This window comes from Labeo rohita, unplaced genomic scaffold (assembly GCF_022985175.1).
Source record: "Labeo rohita strain BAU-BD-2019 unplaced genomic scaffold, IGBB_LRoh.1.0 scaffold_152, whole genome shotgun sequence".
NCBI classification, from domain to species: Eukaryota; Metazoa; Chordata; class Actinopteri; order Cypriniformes; family Cyprinidae; genus Labeo; species Labeo rohita.
In genome coordinates, this window is record NW_026127692.1 from 75,998 (window position 1) to 96,339 (window position 20,342).

Sequence of the window (20,342 nt, forward strand, 5' to 3'; positions counted from 1 at the left end):
ACTGTTTTAATTATTTCAGTGTTTCTGCATCACGTTACATGGGGTCATGTGTCAAATTAGTTGTTAGTGGAGCAGTGGCCTGCTCAGTTAGCACAACTGTAGCCTACAATTAACATTAGCTTAAACTAACCTCTAATGTATAGTTTGAAATAAATAAAAGCTATGACTGTGGAGACCTGAAGACAATACATGCACAATTGCTGCAATATATGGTTTATGTGTGTTTCTCAAATCATCTCCAGGTAATAAACAAATAATATGAATAACACAGTGCTACCTGACAAAAGATTTATTACCGTTGCCTATAGAAAGTGTAAAATATATTTTCTGCCTTATTTTGTGATTAGAAATGGAAAAGTGTAGTATATGAACAAATCATAAAATTGCCAATAGAAAAATATATGAAGACACATTACAGAATTGAAATGATTGGTTATTGTCCAGCTGTGTATTTGATTTCTTAGCCAATGAATAGTAAGATATAAGTAAATAAATTAATAAAACCTGTCAGTCACCAAAAATATAAATATATAAATAACATTTTGACATTTCTGTCCCCCTCAGTCCTGCAGGTGCATGATACAGTAGGGTTGGATTAGCCTCCTATTCCTGGGATATTTGATTTCTAATTTAAACATGTATATAGTGCATTTTACCTAAAAGAAAATTAAGCACGATTTGGACCAGAGATTTTGTCTTTAGCAGAAAAACAAAACAATAAGGTATTAAGTCTGACTTTACTCAACAGTGTCATTGCCATTGTGTTAGTACTTTCATAATAGTTATTTGGTAACAGTACTATAACAACCTCCATTTCTTCAACTCTATCCATTGTTGACAAGAACGTATTTTTGTTATGTCCTTTTTATCTTTATAGTCCCATTAGAAAGTCCTAGGATATGCTCACATTAGGTCCTCCTGCAGAATTAAATATTTAGTTATGTGGCATGTTGATAATTATATTTTGTTTTTGTTCTGTTTGTAGGAAAATGCCCGGTGGATCAACTCTTCAGCAATGCACCCATTGCCTACAAAAGATTAATTGCGGCAATCGAAGATGCACCAAGGTAAATAATGTACAATAGGCCAACAGCTAACCGCTAACCCCCATTTTCATGCATTAAGTCCAAATTCTAATAAACTTTATTGGCATTAAATATCTCAGTATTTGTTGCCCAAGCAATACAGTGACAATAAAATTGGAGTTTGCAGTGGAGACATTAGGTTCATCATAAAAAGATGTTACATTTCTCACTTGATGGAAAGGTACCTGTTGATATTGAATGTTTGACTGTTGATTGCTTTAAATAGCATCCTCTTACAAGGCTATTCACATTTGACACTGAATCTGTCTATTACAGACAGTACATTGTTGCAGTGGTTCTCAACCATGGTCATTCAGTTCATTGAGATCCAGTTCATATTTTGATTTTAAAATGTAAGAAAATGGCAACATCTCCACCAGCTCATGTAATAATGACACCTTAAGGTATAATGTCTGTGGCCAGACAATGGATGTAACATAAAATCCATAACTAACTTTCTAGGGTCGTGCTATTAATATTATTAAAACATGCTGATGCATTGACTCAGCTGCATATTTGGTCTGTGTTAAATAAATTACATTCACTTGGTATCCAAGTCATTATTTAGGCCCTTGTTTTCTAGCCCCTTGTAGAGGGCTAGAAAATCAGCATTGCTTAATCAACTGGACCACAGATTAGACCCCTATTTGTCATACTGTCTCCCCCTCACCCTCTCTGTCTTTCTCCCTTACTCAGTGTGGAAAAAAAGCTGCTGGACTTGAAGGCTAGACAGACAGCACGCAAGAAAGTGTTCAGGACCAGAGCCAAGGAGTGGGCACAAAAAATAAAGAAGTCTCGCAATGAGGCAAAAATATTTGACAACAGTGCACTGCTGGTAATAAACATTTAAAAAATGTAAAAGTTTGATTTCATACAAGAAAAGACACATTTGCATATGACTCAGTGACCCCAGAAGGGCTGCTCTGGTGGTTATAAAGACATTGCCCACTCTCTATTTTTAAAGACAGCCTGTGATTAATAATAATAATAATAATTAATAATAATAAACTAAATGTCTTTTTTGCCCTTTTTAACCCTGCCTTGAAAGTCTCTCTGTATTTATTTAAATGCTTTTTTGTGTTAAGGTGGGGAAACTGAAGGCCCTTGGATACTTTCCCCTCCTGATGTTGGGAAAGTACAGGCCACAAAATAAAAAGTGGACGGTCCAGCTTCAGTGCCCGTTTGAGCTGCCAGTAGTAGCACATGCAGTCCTGGAGAAGATAGTGTGTCTATTTGAAGGATTGTTAGAAGGTAGGTCACATCACAACATCAGTACATTCATGACTCTCCGTTAAGACTGATCCTGTATTGTGTACCTATCCAGATGGATCAGATTTAAATGTCAGAGCAAAACATTTTTCACACAATCTAGATTACTTGAAATACTGGGTAATTCTGTTCTACTTTTTGTCTTAAAGGAGAAGTCCACTTCCAGAACAACGATTTACATCTAATGTACTAACCACCTTTTCATCCAAGATGTTCATGTCTTTCTTTCTTCAGTCGTAAAGAAATTGTTTTTTTGTTTTTTTTTGAGGAAAACATTTCAGCATTTTTCTCCATATAATGGACTGATATGGTGCTACAAGTTTGAACTTCCAAAATGCAGATTAAATGCGACTTCAAATGATCCCAAATACGGTTGTAAACGATCCTAGCTGAGAAAGAAGGGTCTTATCTAGGAAAATGATTAGTTAATTTCATTAAAAATAATACAGTTTACATACTTTTTAATGCCAAACGCTCGTCTTGTCTCGCTCTGCCTGGACTGTTTTTGTTCCGGTTTATGACAGTTAGTGTATGTCGAAAAACTCCCATCTCATGTTCTGCCTCAACTTCAAAATCATCCTATATCACTGTTTTACCTTTTTTTGTCAGGGGTGTTTGATCTTCTTTGCTTGTTCACTTTATCAAAGACTGTGTCGGTACTTCTGCAGCGATGTAGGATGATTTAGAAATGATTTTTGAAGTTGAGTGAGAACAAAAAGTATTTAAATTGTATTTTTTTAATGAAAATAACCAATCGTTTCGTTAGATAAGACCCTTCTTCTTCAGCTGGGATCGGTTTACAACCGCATTTGGGATCGTTTAAAGCCACATTTAAGCTGCATTTTGGAAGTTTAAACTTCTCCTTTAAACTTTTTATATTTCTTTGGTTACTCAAATTTTGAACCACATACTGCACCCTAAAGGTTTTGTTTTGTTTTGTGTTGTGTAATTTATTTATTTTTTTAATCGAGCATGTAGTCCTGTAAGAGAGGAGGTGGGGCAGCAAGAGAGGACAGGGGAAGAAGAGGAGTCAGAAAGAGAAGTAAATGATGAAGACCAGACTGGACAGGGGGAGCAATATAAACTAGGACAGACTGGGAGGTGGGACAACATGGAGACAGAGGCACAGGAAGACAGCATAGAGGGTGAGAGAGTGGAGAGAGGAGAGATAGAAAAACCGATGGGACAGCAAGAGAGGACAGGTGAAGAAGATAAGGTAGAAGGAGAAATAAATGATGAAGACCAGAGAGGACAGGGGGAGAAAAGTAAAATAGAAGAGATTGAGAGGAGGGACATGCAGGAGATGGAGATAGAGACACAGAAAGAGGTAGTAGAAAGTGAGAGAGTAGGGAACGGAGAGAAAGAGCTGGGAGTGATGGTGATGGACGCTGTATACCTACATTGCAGTTTACACTGGTTTTTGTTTTCTCTATACAGGAAGTCAGCTAAAAAAAAATAGTTATCTTGAGCCTGTAATATAATATTTTTTTGGCCCACAATGTACCTTTTCTATCTTTTCTTTATTTTCTATCTTTTTATTGGTAGTTTATTACATTACAGACCTGATAACACATATAAAACTATTAATATAATACTAGTTGAAAATGTCTTTTAATTGTCTTTCCACAATTTTTTTTTTTTTTTTTTTTTACAGCTTGCCAGTATCACAGCACACTGGATGTGTTTCCAGTAAATTATGTGTCTAAGACACGTGAAAAAAAGGTTAGTAGCTATATGGAGAACATTCTGTACAACTGTAGGTGCATAAATTGATACTGTACTACACCAAGAGTAGTACTGAAATTATTGTCTTTTTTTTTTTTTTTTTTTTTTTAGAAAAAGTCTAAAGAAAAAGTAATTAACGTGAAACAATTTGCTGTTAGAGCACTGTAAATATTAAACCAAACCTTTGATGTTTTGGTGATATTATATTTTGACTTTTTTTAAAAGCTGAGGTGGAATGAAATTAAATATTTAATTGATTTCTCTTTCCAAGGGCTGTGGAGAAGTTCTCGTCCACTGGCTCCCGTGTCCGTCATGGTAATGTAGGCTTTCTTGTTTAACTGACTTATGAGTTATCCTTAAAGGGGCAGTTATCCCTAATTAGGAAGCCTGTCTGATTTACCATGAATTAGGAGTTATTTAAGTTCATGTTATAAGCACCTGGACCAGTGTTACATTTCTTTTGGGGAAGTCAGGCAGGCTGCGTAATTAGGATGGACTGAGACATCTTCACATGTGGCATCTGTTTTTGCCTAAAGAGTGATTTAAAGGGACAGCTAAAATTAGCCAATGATTTACTCACCCTCAAGGCATCCTAGGTGTATATGACTTCCATCTTACAGATGAATTCAATCAGAGTTATATTAAAAAAATTATCCTGGTTATTAAAGCTCTATGATGGGTGGGTGTTTCTTTTCAACAGTGCAAAACAGTGTTGTCAAAAGTACAAACTTTGGTACCATACTAAATTTTTAAAAAAAACACATTTCCCAAGATTTTAGTGCTGTTGAGCCGATTCTTAAACACTGCTGATTGGCCATTGTGTTCACGAGCTCAACAAATATGTAGTAACTTAAATAAAATAGTAATTAAAATAAAATAAATAGTAATTAAAATATAAATAATAAAAGTACAGAAGCACACAGGAGCATTTGAAAGCCGCATCTATCAGCGGATCCCTAATATAACTGTACATGGATGGATCCACTAATGGATGAGGCTTTCAAACGTTCCTGTGTGCTTCTGTGTGAGCCGCACTCTGTGAAGACTTACAGGCGCATGCGCTGCACATACGTCCTACGTCATCTGCTGGAACGGTTTGCATATATGACAGTTAGCGCACGCTACAGAAAAGTGATTATTACAATTTAAATATGGAGCCTATATATATACATTTTTTTTTTATTTATTTTTTTAAACAAAAACACATCAATTCACTACAGGAGGCCTTTATTCACCCCCTGGAGTCATGTAAAGCATGTTTTATTATGGATGTGGTCAAGTGCTTTATTGCACTTCTTTTGGACTGTTGGAAAAAAAATAAAAAAAAAAAAATGCTTACGGAAATCATATACACCTAGGATGGCTTGAGAGTAAATCATGGGCTAATTTTCATTTTTGGGTGAAAATAAACAAGTTTTGTCACAACTACTGCTCAGATGTACTGCTGTATTTAGTGGCATTTTGCTAAGCGATGAATGAGCCGTAATTTATATGCAAAATTTTTGTTTGCTTGAGAGTAAGTGTTACCGATCTGGTCGGTGTGCTGTGGACCGCTCACCACCAGATGTCGCTCTTACCTTATTCTCTCACATGGACTGTTGCACTACACCCCGGACTACATCTCCCAGCATCCACCGCACTGATTGCGACATATACCTGTGGCCAATCAGGAGTTCTATAAAAGCCCCGGACTTTCATGTTCTGGTCATGGAGCATTGTAATTTTTTATTATGTTTTCCTTGTCAAGTTTTCATTGTAGTTATCCTTGTTTTAGTTCTGTTGTTTAAAAATCCTACCTAAAATAAAAATGCTCACTTTGTATAAAGCTCGCCTGCCTTTTCGACCCACTGCTTCACGGATTAATGTGGAAGAAGTCTTTCCCCTATACACCCAGGATGGCTTGGATTAAATCATGGGCTAATTTTCATTTTTGGGTGACCTATGCCTTTAAGTTTTGTCACAACTGCCTGCTCCATGTACTGCTGTATTTAAATAAATTTTGCTAAGTGATGAATGAGCCATAATTTATATGCTAAATTTTTGTTTGTTACAGTAAGGAGTTACAGTCATCACAACTTCACATTCATTAAGAATGGGATGAACTGCTTATCACACAATACAATTAAATACACAATATGAGGTTCACAATTTAATACATAAAACAAAACTTAACAAAAAACATAATACAATGTAATAAATCTTAAATGACAACTAAATTCTAGCTGTGCAGAATTAGGTTCATTTCTGAGATACAAATCTTTGTAATATAAACAACAGTTTTAAAATGTCATTACAAAGTGACAATAATATTATTTGGATATAAATATAAATAAATTATCATCAGCTTTACACTTTCTCCATCCCATTCTGTCATGGAAGCCTGACAGGGTTTATAAGCCATGTCAGAGGCGATCCTTATATTTGACACATTTTAGAAAAGAAATATGTAATTTCTGTATGTTTTATTTTGCTATTTCTTTCAGCCAAAAGGTCTGGCCTCCATCTTGGGAACCACAGGGGAACATAGAAATGACTGTTTCATAAAGGATTCTGGGCCATGGGGGCAACAAGTTCAAGTTCAAAAGTTCGATTGTACTGTTTTGATTAGGCATATGTTGTAAGTAAATAAATATTTGTTTATAAATCTGTTTCTTTATTTGTTTAGTAGGGCTGGGTGTTGACAAGGACCTCATCATGCTATGCAATACAGTGGGTCAGAATATGATTTAATGTTTATACATTTAGTCATGAAAAAGAAACAAAGATTTTGGGGGGATAATGTTTATGTGATATGTTGGTGCTGTAATAAAGCTGGAAGGTGCATACACCACCTTATTCATTGCACCACAGATTCACTATAGGGTTACATATTGCACTTGAGCATTTAATATTTTCAGCGAGGTGCTTTTGCTGCCCAGAAAATCTGCTATCCATCTGCTAATTCATCATCCAAAAGGCAAATCATTAAATACTGCAGTTTTTGCATCTTCACAACCTTCCACCCAGAAAGAAAAGTAAGTGACATGTGGCCTAATATGGGGAGCAATTGGGGGTTCAGTGTCTTGCTCGAGGGTCTCACCTCAGTTGTGGTATTGAAAGTGCCACCTACAATCCCTGCCGGACCTGAGATCTGCACCCTTCATTTTACAACTCCGACTCTCTAACCATTAGGATATGAAATGTCTCCATTCATTGCCAACCAAAATTCATCAAAGTCAGGTTCTGTGTGTGTTTTTTATTGTAACTGGTCAGGATCTAATTGATGGTGTGTTGCTGATCAGTTGATTAGTCGAACCCCAACAAAGTTCATGTTCGGTCATCTTAAACTGTGAAAAACCATAGTTAACACTAACCATATTATTGTATGTGTACAGTGTTTTTGTAAAAGTTACACATTTGTAAAATAGAGCTTGCCTTCAATATGTTTTCCATGTGTAAATGAAGGTAAAAAACAAAAAAAACATGCAGGTTTACTGACAATACAGCTTTCCTGCAATGAGCTTAAAAAAAAAAAAAATTTACTTAATAAACGACTTATAAAATGCCACTACAGTTTTCAGCTATTGTCATAGCAGACAGGCAGGGGCAAACAGGAGTTTATTCACAGCACATGAGAAGTTAAAAAAATGAAAAAAAACACGGGAACAAGGGAAACTAGTAAGCTAACTTAATAAACAACTTATAAAATGATTTTACAGTCATAATCAGACAGTGTGCCACTACAGATAGTATGTTCTTGCATAGGTGTTATTGGCTTGAAATGGTCCAGATCCAGGCCTATGTAACTTTTAGATTAACAACTTTTTTTCTTCCTCTTCCCATGGCTGTTTTCTAGCGAAAAATGTGCATTTTTATTTTTACAATCTTTGCTCAGTGAATCTATATTAGATTTTGTTTTGTTTTTAGTTCGTTGCTATGGTGGTTGCTATTGACGCTGACTTCTGCCCGGAAGTATTTTCTCCACAGAAAAAACAGCATGATAACTCAACAATACGATATGTTCATGATAAGGCTACTTTATCTTTTATTAACTTTTAATAATTTCTCCTTCGATTCTGAGATTTGTTTTTTTCTACCAGTTTATGGTAGAAGAAGTTTACAGATGTGCATTGTGTTGTGGGTTTGAGGGACGTCTCCCACCGGAAACTGACAATGAAATTTAATTTTCTACCTATTAGATTGTTTTATTAACGTTTACACCTACCCCAACCCTAAACCTACCCCTTACAATAATGCAAAAATAGTAATTATTGTTGTAAAGTGTGACAAAAATTATGCCGTATTGATGTACGAAAGCCCAGTAGCGCCATACGTATCCCCTCTAGCCATAGCCGAGTTTGCATGTTCTACTCCAGTTTTGGCTAAAATATCTAAAATAAACCAACATATTCACTTTTTGTTAACATAGAGCATCTAGATGCAGTGTTATTACTAGTTCACTGTACTAGATGTTTGAAATATTCAGTAGTTATATCTTTTTACAACCCTATTTTACTACCCTATTTTGCAGAGGAGCAGAACTACAACTGTAGTGCTGATTTGTATCAAGCTGCATGGCGTGGCTTTACGTAATTGTAGTTTTTAAAACATTAGTGTTTTTCTTAGAATTGGAGGTTGTAAACAGTGAGTTGAGAGTATTGTGAGGGGTTTAGGAGGATGGTAAACACATCTATGTAATCTGATTTTAAATATCCAATTGTTAAATGGGTTAAAATTATCATTTTAACCATATTTGACAGCACCCACAGTTGTTGACCATACTCATATGATAGCTGAGGTCAAGAGCTCTCTATAACAATTCATCCCATATTTGTAGCCCCTTTTGAGAAAAGCTTGAAAAATAATCAAAGACCCTAGCCACCTCAGTCACAGTCTCCTCTCACTACTGCCATCAGGCCAACATTACAAAAGCATCAGGGTCCGCACCAGTCGGCTGCGGGACAGCTTCTTCCGTTAGGCCATCAGACTGCTAAACTACAACTGATGCACTACCCTGTATATCATTAATATAACTACACAACACTCCTTTTTTATTTGCCTATACCATAAGTCGATTCCTGGCATTACATATATTATGTTTACATATTATGGTGTGATGCTAATGTCAGTACTGTCTATGTATATATGTATACCTATTTGTTTGTTTATATATACACAACACTGTGCATATCTGTACATATGTGTACACTGTATATATGTATATTGTATACCATTGTTAATTGTCAATTTTATTTTCCTAAATGTGCAATGTCTGGAACACCTAACCTTTTCACTCATCATTTACTTGTAAATGCTGTAGTGACAATAAAAGTGAGTTGAGTCGAGTTATAAGCCTTCAAACATGCACCAAGGTGAAGTTTCATGTAAAATCTTCATACTAACATGTTACTCTCCAGGTCAAGACCTTTCCAACAATGTATTTGGTTTAGCTGTGCAGGAAAGTTTTAATTTTCTCATTTCACGGACACAAGCCGTCTCAGGTCTAGTTTTAGAGAACACTTTGAAGACTCGTGAAATGAAGCATTTTATTTGTTTGTTTGTTTCTGACTGTGTAAACAGATTATGACCCCACAACATGAGGATTACCTGGTCCACACACACACACAAAGATGTTAAAGTTATGTGAAGCATTTAATACCAACATCAAATCATACTGTGACCTGCTGTAACGAATACTATGGTGAGGTCCTTGTCAACACCCAGCCCTACTGAGACAATTAGGAAAGACAAATTTGCAAACAAATATGCTACTTTTCATTGACATTGTGTATTAAATTCAGTACAATATAACTTTATTGTTCCCCACATTGCATAGTTATAAAGGGACCACAGTGATGGTTCCAACAATCAACAACAATAAACAGAAAGAATCTGATTGTATTTGGAGCTGTCTCTTGTATTTGCATTGGTGATTAAGCATGTGGATGGATGATAACAGCCTTCTGAGCCCACCAGTAGATGTAGCAGGCCCCTTCTGGCCCATTTTTATGAGGCTGAGAACCACTGATAATGGCCATTCAATGGAATGATAACATTCAAAGCAGGTGTTTTTGAAGTTCTTTAGCCCCTCCAAACCACCTGAAAGGTGCTACATTGTCAGAATTTGATAACGTTGTAGCCTCAATCTCCCTCTGTTCATTAAAGGAGAGGTCCGGTGTGATATTGACCTAAAGTGTATTGAATCATGATACCGAGTGTGAACTAACCTTGCATATCTCATCTCGGCTTGTCCACTCCAGTCCGAAATCTGGGGTCAGTTAGCCGATGCTAACAACAGGTTGTCGATGAGAGTAAATGGGGCATCGGGCTAGCCATGTAAATAAATCACTGTTTTACACCATTTACGAGGCACAAAGTAGCTCCACACTTCATTGGTAGACTTCCAAGGGCCCTGGCATTTAAAACGAGACATTGAGAACTCAGAATAACCACCGGTAGTTTATTTACAAGAAGACTTATACAAACAGTACCTGCAAGAAAATGACGGGCCGCCGCCATCTTCAATGTAGTCACGATAAGTTGAGTGTCGAGCCCTGATAAGTCACGTGAGTCCTCGCGTTTGTTTTGGACTGGAGTTAGTGCAGACAGTTGGCAATTGCAAGGATGTCGGACGATGAAGCTACTGAGTTTTATGAAGACGAGGATGAAACATTTGAGTTTGATGGGCGTCCTTATTTATTTACTTATTTACTCACGTGACTTATCAGGTTGTAGTTTCGTTCCTGCTCGACACTCAACTTATCGTGACTACATTGAAGATGGCGGCGGCCCGTCATTTTCTTGCAGGTACTGTTTGTATAAGTCTTCTTGTAAATAAACTACCGGTGGTTATTCTGAGTTCTCAATGTCTCGTTTTAAATGCCAGGGCCCTTGGAAGTCTACCAATGAAGTGTGGAGCTACTTTGTGCCTCGTAAATGGGTGTAAAACAGTGATTTATTTACATGGCTAGCCCGATGCCCCATTTACTCTCATCGACAACCTGTTGTTAGCATCGGCTAACTGACCCCAGATTTCGGACTGGAGTGGACAAGCCGAGATGAGATATGCAAGGTTAGTTCACACTCGGTATCATGATTCAATACACTTTAGGTCAATATCACACCGGACCTCTCCTTTAAGTTTCCTACTTGTATCTCTGAAGATGATACTGTTATAGGTGACAGTCTCCATATCTGATTTGGCTTATTTCTACCATGGGATGAGTTGTTAATCAGATTGAAATGGTCATTACATGTATTTTGCATGGTCTCAGATCACTGAGCTTCTTAAAATAATATACTAATTTGAATTGTGGCTAAAAGGCATGTTACTTTCTATATTACTAATATTGCCATGTTTTTTGTTTTCAGTGTATTTCAATGTAATCTGACCCAAACCTGCAAAATGATCCTTGGTATAATGTGGTTAACTGTATGGTTTAGATACACATTTAGAAAAGCCTCTACAATGGTTCTAGATAGTATTGAAATACATTGCACTGCCAGTATCTGTGTACAGTTATGTAAGTTTTGTCTGGCTATAATGATAATTATTTAGTTATTTCATATGATTTATATTATTATAAGATTTGTATTATTATCAATCCATTACATACAAGCAATTTTAGTTTAAGTAATTATAAATCATGTATTTTAAATGAATATATACAGATCATATGTAATACAAATAAGCTATAGAATCTATAGATAATTAAAAATGACTGCATGTGACCTTACATGTTCAAGTCTCTCAAGGCCTGTGATTGACTGTTCACCACTGATGTCACACTCCACAAACTCGGGATCAAAGCCTGAATTGACAAAGAATGTTGATAATCAGCATCATGGTGCCAACAAAGCTGGACTGGAGTGGTTTGGTTTGGTTTTGTCAACTCAAAAACTGATCCTGTAACTCTGAATTTGTTCAACTACCATCATGGTTCAGGCCCCTGGTGCTCCAAAATGTTGGCAGTTCAGGTTGAATCTGAAAGCTCCCAGATCTCTCTTCTCCTAAGGATTGATGTTACTGAGCCAAAGTCAACTCAATAGTCTGATGACAAATCAAACTTGTATTTGTGTTTACATACACATTTATACAGGTATCAACAAGTATATACAGACAGTTGCATACATAACCATGAATATTACAATTCCAGTAACACAAAAGAGAGTGCAATATGAGAGCGTTTGTAGCTAAATACAGCTAACAAAAAAATGCTATGCATAGGACAGAGCAGATCCTTTTATATACTGATGTGCATAAACAAATTAATGATATTAATAAATCAGAGCAAAATGTACAAATCTACATATTATGGTAGATGCTTCAGAAATCAGCAAAAAAACAAACAAAAAAAAAAAAACAACATTGAATAATTTTCATGGGCCCACATGTGAGAGAAAGTGTACAGCATTGAGGATCCTGCAAACTATCAGTTCAAAAGAACAAAATGGGAGATACAAGGTTTTTGCACAACAAAAACATTACTAAAATCTGGGTATGGCTACTGATAATTACAGCAGTGTAAAACATGTATGTATTACAAACCAAGTAAGAAAATGCATGTTTCTATAATCAGTTTCAACTTCAATAAAGTCAATTTGATTTAAATTCTGGTGTCTGCTGGAACCAATCTCATCACTTTCAATCTAACTCATTTACAAAAACATGGGATCTTTTGTCAAGACTTTAGAGACCTTTTCAAGTCATCAAAGTACAAGTCAAAGAAAAAGCAATTACAACTGTGACTTCAGTCTGACTTAAGTCCCACCTCTGCATCATCATCTTCATCCTCATCCTCATCGTCAGAGCTGATGTCATGTTGCCAGTCCATTTCCCCTTCCTCCTCTTCCACCAGCCTAGGAGTTGGTTCGAGAAACGCCTCTGTACGTGCATGCTACAGTCTGCTGTTTAATCTGAGGTCATGCAGTTTTCTCTTTAGTAGACTGATAAGGCCCTTGGACCCCTCTTCTGTGAATCCATTCGGATAGCCTACAAGTCCACACATGAAGAGTAATCAAATTACTGTCACACTAAACACTTTATTAGAAAGAGCTTATTTTTAAGACAAATCTAAAATACAAAGTCAAATTGGGACAAAAAAAAATCATAATAATTGGATAAAGTAATCTTTGAAGGCCAATACAAACATACTTGCTTTTCACTTGAAAATAGTTGTGCATAAAGCCATGGTTTGATTTACACTTACTTCCTGTTTGTGTGCACACTGAAACAGTGGCCATCATCGACTGGACCTTTGCTACTGAGTCCTTAAGGTACTGACAGTGCTGCATCATCTCCTTCACAAGGATCTGCTTTTCTTCTGTCAGTCGTGAGACAAGCATTAGTTGGTCAAAAAGCTTCTTCTTGGTGATAATGTCGACACCGTCTGAAGAAATAAAAACATTAGCTACACATTAATAAACAATGATACATTGATGATACATTTGATGATGATACATTTTAAATAAACACTTTAAACTTCATCTTCATACAACACCTGTGTTCTGTTCCTGCCAAGGCCAGATCTTGCTCTCTGCTGCTTTTACCTGGAGAGTTTCTGCACAACTGACTTTGTGTCCACAGGGTCACCATCAGGATGTTGGTTGTATCTCTGGATCTCTTCTAGCAAGCGTTTCTTTTCTTGGGCAATCTTCTGACTAATCTTCTGACGCCTTTTGTTGCGATCTGTAATAAGAGCAAAAACAAATGGTATTACAATAGAGCTGCCATGGCATTTAATGAACAGAACCAATATTTACTTATACATACCATTCTGTCTGTATAGGTAGTGCTTCTTCTGACAAATGCTCACAAAGAGTGCTTCGATGGAAATCTGCAAACCACGAGCATCAACAGGACTGGTTGCTGCATTTCCTAAATTAAAGTTGAGAATAAAGAAAAAATGTTTCAAACACACTTAAGTTCTGATATTTACACATAGTACAGCAGCAACAGACAAACTTCAGGATAATGTTTAATTTGGAGAGCAATATCTATCTTGTATGTTTTTTTCATACCGTACTGGACCTCTGCTGATTGCATGTTTCAGCAACAATTAGGGACCAAGCAACAAAGAGGCATCAGCATTTACTCTGTGAGATATCATCTTTTATCATCTATTATTATTACCTTTTTGGAGACTGTGTTTATAGCAATCCATAGTCCACAGTCATTCTTTCTTAAAGTCACTGATGGGGGATTATGTCAAATCATCAAATTTGGTGACCCCTTGACCTTTATTCTAGCTCCACCGATAGGCCACACTTTCAGTGATGCAAAAACAGTTTCCTCTGAACTGACAGAAGTAACAAGTGGTGCTCTTGCAGATTAAGAAAAAAAAAAAAAACAAAACAAACAAACAACAAGTGAAATCACCTCTCATTTGCTGCCTCAAATGATATTATTCCATTTTGGTCTGATCTGCATGAACATGCACCAATCATTCTGCTTTCATTGCTAAAAAGTTTACTTTAAGTCAAAATACTAATTGAAGACTTCTGACCTGCAAACAGTGTCCATCCCTACACCATTATTTAACATTAAGCTACAGCTACATGCATTACAAACAAATTTACTCTGACAGTGTTTATGTATAACACAACATTGTCCTTACCGCTACTGGCCCACTGCTTGACATCAACAACCCACTGTTTCAGCATGTCATCACAGCAATGCAACTGGTCCTGCATCTTCTTTAGGCTCCCTGTTACTTCCAATGTCTTTTCTACTGTCTGCAAAACAGCAGCACAAAATGCTGTCATTTCATAAAACAATCCTTCAAAAGAACCAAGAAGTATGTTCCTGCCTGATTTAATTTAATAACGTATTCAACTATATATATAGCTGAGGTCCTGCACCCCAACAATGTCTACATGGGGGTAACAGTGTGATGCATTTTGGTTGGACTTTAAGTTCAAACTTAATCATTTAAATTAATTTAAGTTCATTCTTTTTCAATACTGCCCTGCAAAGGCAAAAGACCTTAACTTGGATTTTGGTCAAAAATTAGTTATTGATATTTTTGGGACATTCAAGACATCCTTTATCATGTGTATAGGTATCTTGAGTCAATTTAGTTGTTTTTTCTGAGAAAATAATGAATTGTCTTAACCTTAACTTCAAAAACCCCTGGAGAAACCAAGGCAGAGCACCTTATATCACCAGTTACCCCTCTTTGACTTTGTTTGGAACATTCAAATTGAGTTAGGGCGTTCTGCCTTTGTTTAGCCACGCGTCAGTATAAAGTTACAATGCTGACTCTGAGTTATATGGTGTTTTGCCTTTGTTTTACTGTCCATTAAAGTCTGTCACGTTTTAATTACGGTGTAACTTGTATACTTTCATACATCTGATCTGTGACTGAAGCATTAGACAAACAAATTGGATAGATAGCGATCGGCCAGACAGCTCCATATATTTTGGCAACAATATGTAAATGTGAATAATCTTTAAAGATTTTTTTTTTTTTACTTTTTATAATGCAGATTATTCAGCAGGCTGTCACTGCTAGTTGGACGTGTGTGGAATCGAATGCCGTAGCATGTAGCACGATCAATTGTAAAATCAGTAGGCTACGAACAGTTTGCAATTTAATCTATATCCTACCTATTCTTGTAACCCGATAAAATCAGTCCACAAGCATTCTGGCCATTCCTGCTTGCTGGCATTCACATCAATCCACAAGTCGTTCTTTTAGGTTAGGCTATTTCATTCAAGTCAATATAAAAACTATTATGCTATGTCTAGCGTTCTCTTACTTTACGGAGCATAGCAAACTGTTGTACAAGTACCAGTAGTGGTACTCAGGCTCCCTCTAGTGGTACACAGAGGAAGTTACCACATTTTGCTTTGGTGTGACTTCTCACTTTTTGCAGACACATGCAAAGGCAGAGTACGCGAACTTCGAAATAGGGGTAAAAATCAAGTTTGAGCTCACAATTTTTTAATGTAGATAATTTTCATTGCTAAAACATCTAATTGCCAAATTTCCAGTGTTCTACCTATAATTAATTTGGCTGGACAAATAAAAAAACTTTAAAGTCATTTTTCTCATTTTCACACTCTAGCGAGTTAAGGTCTTTTGCCTTTGTAGGGCAGAATACATGAACATACCTTTTTGAATCTTGAAGACAAGGCAATGTGAAGGCCATTCTCTTTACGCTGATTCCACCCAATAGCGTGGACAGTAAGCATATCAGTTCTTACTGTAAAGAACAATAAAACATCAAAATAAATTGTAAAATGTTAATGTGTACATTTGCAGGCCAGCAGGGGTCAAAGAACCTTACAAACGTGACTTTGCCATATACTTTGTGGTCAGGGCACATCTGGAGAGAAAACTATTGACTTGCTCTACTTCTTCACCAAGAGTGGTTCCAGCACCTTCCCGGTTCCTCGCATTCCACACAATCTACAGGAAGCAGTGGACTTGTTAAACAGTGTGGACGACAGGGTTGTCAATATTGATCCATATCCCGAGGTCACCAGCTGTAGAGGACAGCACATAGGGGCCTAGGTTGTTGTTTGGGGTCACAATGTCGTTCACTGTGACACTTTACGTTATTGACTAATTATTGGCTACATCATACTCTGAAATTTAAAAGTCAAGCAGTTAAAAGCATCACCTCCATTTTGTATTGTGGGCTTTGGCATCACAGACAAGCAGTGTCTCATTTTCTGAAGAGGTTGAAGATGAGTCAGAGCCTCTGACACCTTCTCCAGGTATGGCACATAACGGCAGGTCACATCCATGGCCAAAAATGTAGCACCCTGAAACTCTTTTTGAAGAAACACTGGATATGCGAAGATTTCTCCTCTATACATATTCAGACCTTTCGGAAAAAAGAAGTAGAGAGCACATTGTATACTGAAGAATAGGCTTCAGATCATCATCATCATCTCTAAATATCTTTATTTGCAATTTATCAAGACCAATGCCAACCTCTGAGGAGGAATCCATGCCTGCACACAGCAATTTCTACACCTTCTTCATCCAACTTGTTTGCCTGCTTTGAGGTCTCTCTTGTTGCAGTCCAGTGGGATTCCCCACACGTCGCTTTTCCTGCAGTCTAACAAAGTAAACTGTTTCAACATGTCTGTAGTTAATTTAAGGACATTAAATAGCAGGGCTGTACACTCAAACAGGAGGTTAATTGCAATGGTCTAACTTTATCAGACAATGTGTGTGGCAACTAATATTATGGATTTTCTGTGTCCTCTGGATTAGAATCTAGCTGTATTTTTTTATCCAGCTCTACAACTTCACTTTGTGAAAATTTGTGAAAGTTCAATTGCATCACTAATCTTAGCACCCTGCCACTGCCATCTCAACACCTAATCAAAGACTCCCTCATCCAAACACCTAAGAAGGCTACAGTGTTTCCAACTTTACTTCCAATTAGTATAATTGTAAGCAAGTAAGTATAATAAGTAATAAGCCTGAGATACCCTTTGCTCAGCTTGATTGAAAACTTACACTCTTGACAGCCACACGGACTTCCTCAACAAAATTGGACACCTCAGAGTCTTGGGCTAAAAACACTCCATCAAAGAATCCTGGGTCTTCATTCCTACAAAAAAGGTAGTACCTCTGTAGTAACAAGTTTTACATATAAATAATAATAATAATAATAATAATAATAAACAAGAACAACAACATCATGTATACAGGCACATTTTTTTAAAAAACAAGGATACAAAGTCTAACATAGATATTATACTCAACGGCTACAGTATCGACAGCTTAATTTTAAAGAACAAAATGAGATATATAATATTATGATAATGTTAACAGCAAGTATATACATTAACTACACTGGCTGTTTTTAATGTGCACACAAAACTCACTGGTTTGTTTTCTGGAACCTGTAGAGTTTTCTGTTGCCATCCACTGAAACTGCCACCATTTCAGGGCTACAGGCTGGACAGACAAATGGCTCCTTTCCCAGAAGTTGGTTCACTTCAGTGTTGCAGTACACATATTGCAGAAAGCTCCTCTGAAAAGCATCTGCATTCACTTTGCCAGTCTGAAGTAAACAAATTATGGTATAGCTTTCAATGACAATAAAGTACAAAAATCACCACTTTATGTTTTGTCAATGAACCTTTTTAAATCCAAGAAGGATGCAAATGTCAAATGCTGCCTAGTATGGTCTTTAGTTCAGTTCATGTCAGAAACCTGAAATATTACAGCCACTTGTGGACCTTGAACTTCATATGTGCGTATATTTGAATTTACGCCCTGCTTAGACTTGACACTAGTTTTGCCATACTGTCCAGCCTTACAGCTACTTATAATAAAAAAAAAAAAAAATAATGAATTTGTCTTTCAGCTTCACATTTTTACTCACTCTTCCAAATTGCTTTGTTCTCTGGTCCAACATTGCTGTGAAGGCTTTCACTGACATTCCTGGAGCTGCAGTCTTCATAGCTTCAAAGGAATGGAACAGATCTTGGTGAAACAGCGTTTGTGCTTGCATGGTGGCAGGCCAGTAACCACTCCTTGCAAAGTCACTGACTTCTGGAGCCCATTGCTTTTTGCAATGTTTGCATGTTAGCACTGGAACGTGAAGATTATAACGGCCTGAGAGAACATGAAAGATAAATAAATAACAAGGAACTAAAGTAATGTGTTACATAAATGCTTTTATATGTGATCCTACCATTTACACAAACAAAAATGATGGATCTACCCACAGAGATTGCAACATCACTAGTGTCACAGGAGCAAATCTTTTGAGGAAAGGCTGTTGGCAGCAAACAATCTGCAAGAGCAAAGGACAATCAGAGCAAGTTCTTGGAAAACATAATGCTTAATTTAAAGCTGCAGTCTGTAAGTTTTGCTTCTTTGTCACCATCTCTGTTTAAAAACCTGCAATTGCAGCTGTGTCTGTGTGCAGAATTAGCTTCCTTGCATGGCTAGTGCATCGGCACGGATCCAGCATGGATGAATCTAATGTTTTGAGGAGTATATCTATGGTGGCTGTCAGTCACCGCATTTTTGTGGATACTGTGCTTAGGAATCACAGATTCTAACCTACGAATAAATGACCCAAAGTATTTTCACTGTATATTGTCAGAACAAGTAAGTAATAAGTCTGCCATGTTTATTCTGACCAACTGAGGAAAAAAAGCATTACCAATGGTGACTAAATCTAAGGTTCAGTTAGCTCATATCACATCAAATTATTATTATTGTTATACTTTATTTTCAAATTATTAATGTTGACAACATCAGCATTCCATGACGATGAGTATAGTGTGCATTAGCATGTAGATTTCAATTTCTGTACAGTCTAAAAGTAGCAGCCGTGCCAACTTCTTTAAGTTCACAGGTGTGACGTAATGACGCAGCAGCATGCTCGAATTTCCCGCAAAAACGTACCCGTGCCACTCAAATTAGAAAACATTATTATAAGCTAACTATTGTGAATTGGGATAAAGTAAGGCGATAGTTTTGAACACTGGCTGGGTATGTATCTTCTCAAATACTGATTTCAGAACATTTTTAACCCAAAAAAGTTACGGACTGCAGCTGTAATCATTTAGTTTGTTAGGGCAAAAAAAAAAAAAATGCAAAATCAACTGAAAAAAAGAGAGACACCAACCTTGTTCACAGATGATGTGCTTGTCATCATGTAGTTTCACAAACTCTGTTGGGGGAATGTATTTATAGAAGCCATACATGGTGGTTTGTCTATTGTGCAGAGTGTGGTGTTTATGTATCAACTGATCACACTCTGCACAAAACCACTCTGAGGGCAAACATTCCCCACAACGGATGACTGCTTCTCTCACGTGACAGTGGTTACATTTTATCTGGATGACATTCTCAGCTGACAATAAGTTGGCAAGGTTTTGTGGCCTCGCCTGTTGCCAACACTGTTGGACATCTTTCTGCCTTTGACACCAGCTGGACAGTGGTGGCTGCTTAGCAAAATCTTGCCCATCAACACTTTCCTGTAGAAGGTCCTCAAGCCTCTGCATATTAAAATCTTCAAAGAGAGAGAGAGAAAAAAAAAATATAAACATAACAAATCTAACATTGCATTTCCACTGTTTTTAATACAAGGGCAGTTTAATACAGACAGCAGAGAAGGCAGAGGGTGAAAGGATAGTTGGAAAAGGGCAATCAAACCCATAACTCTTAATTCCGTGTAGGTGTCAGCTGTCAGTAGTGTTGCCCACTTAACAGTGAAACTGAACAACCGCCACATGATTTTGCTGAGAAACATTAATGCTGTTGTCTAAAATGTTCTTACTACTGTCATGTGGACAGAGCT

General features: G+C 36.9%; 1 protein-coding gene across 1 annotated transcript in view; it reads right to left on the reverse strand.

Moving 5' to 3' along the window:
• Positions 1 to 12,450: 12,450 nt before the first annotated feature.
• Positions 12,451 to 20,342, reverse strand: part of LOC127158499 (uncharacterized) — a 56,581-nt gene continuing 48,689 nt past the window's right edge. The window contains exons 4-13 of the mRNA XM_051101592.1: positions 18,411 to 18,643; positions 17,908 to 18,086; positions 17,537 to 17,630; positions 17,003 to 17,129; positions 16,174 to 16,265; positions 14,675 to 14,792; positions 13,831 to 13,935; positions 13,608 to 13,746; positions 13,268 to 13,447; positions 12,451 to 13,050 (exon numbers count right to left, since the gene is read on the reverse strand). Coding sequence (XP_050957549.1) covers positions 13,411 to 13,447; positions 13,608 to 13,746; positions 13,831 to 13,935; positions 14,675 to 14,792; positions 16,174 to 16,265; positions 17,003 to 17,129; positions 17,537 to 17,630; positions 17,908 to 18,086; positions 18,411 to 18,539 — 1,020 coding nt within the window. The 5' untranslated portion in view covers positions 18,540 to 18,643 and the 3' untranslated portion in view covers positions 12,451 to 13,050; positions 13,268 to 13,410. The remainder of the gene's footprint in view (positions 13,051 to 13,267; positions 13,448 to 13,607; positions 13,747 to 13,830; positions 13,936 to 14,674; positions 14,793 to 16,173; positions 16,266 to 17,002; positions 17,130 to 17,536; positions 17,631 to 17,907; positions 18,087 to 18,410; positions 18,644 to 20,342) is intronic.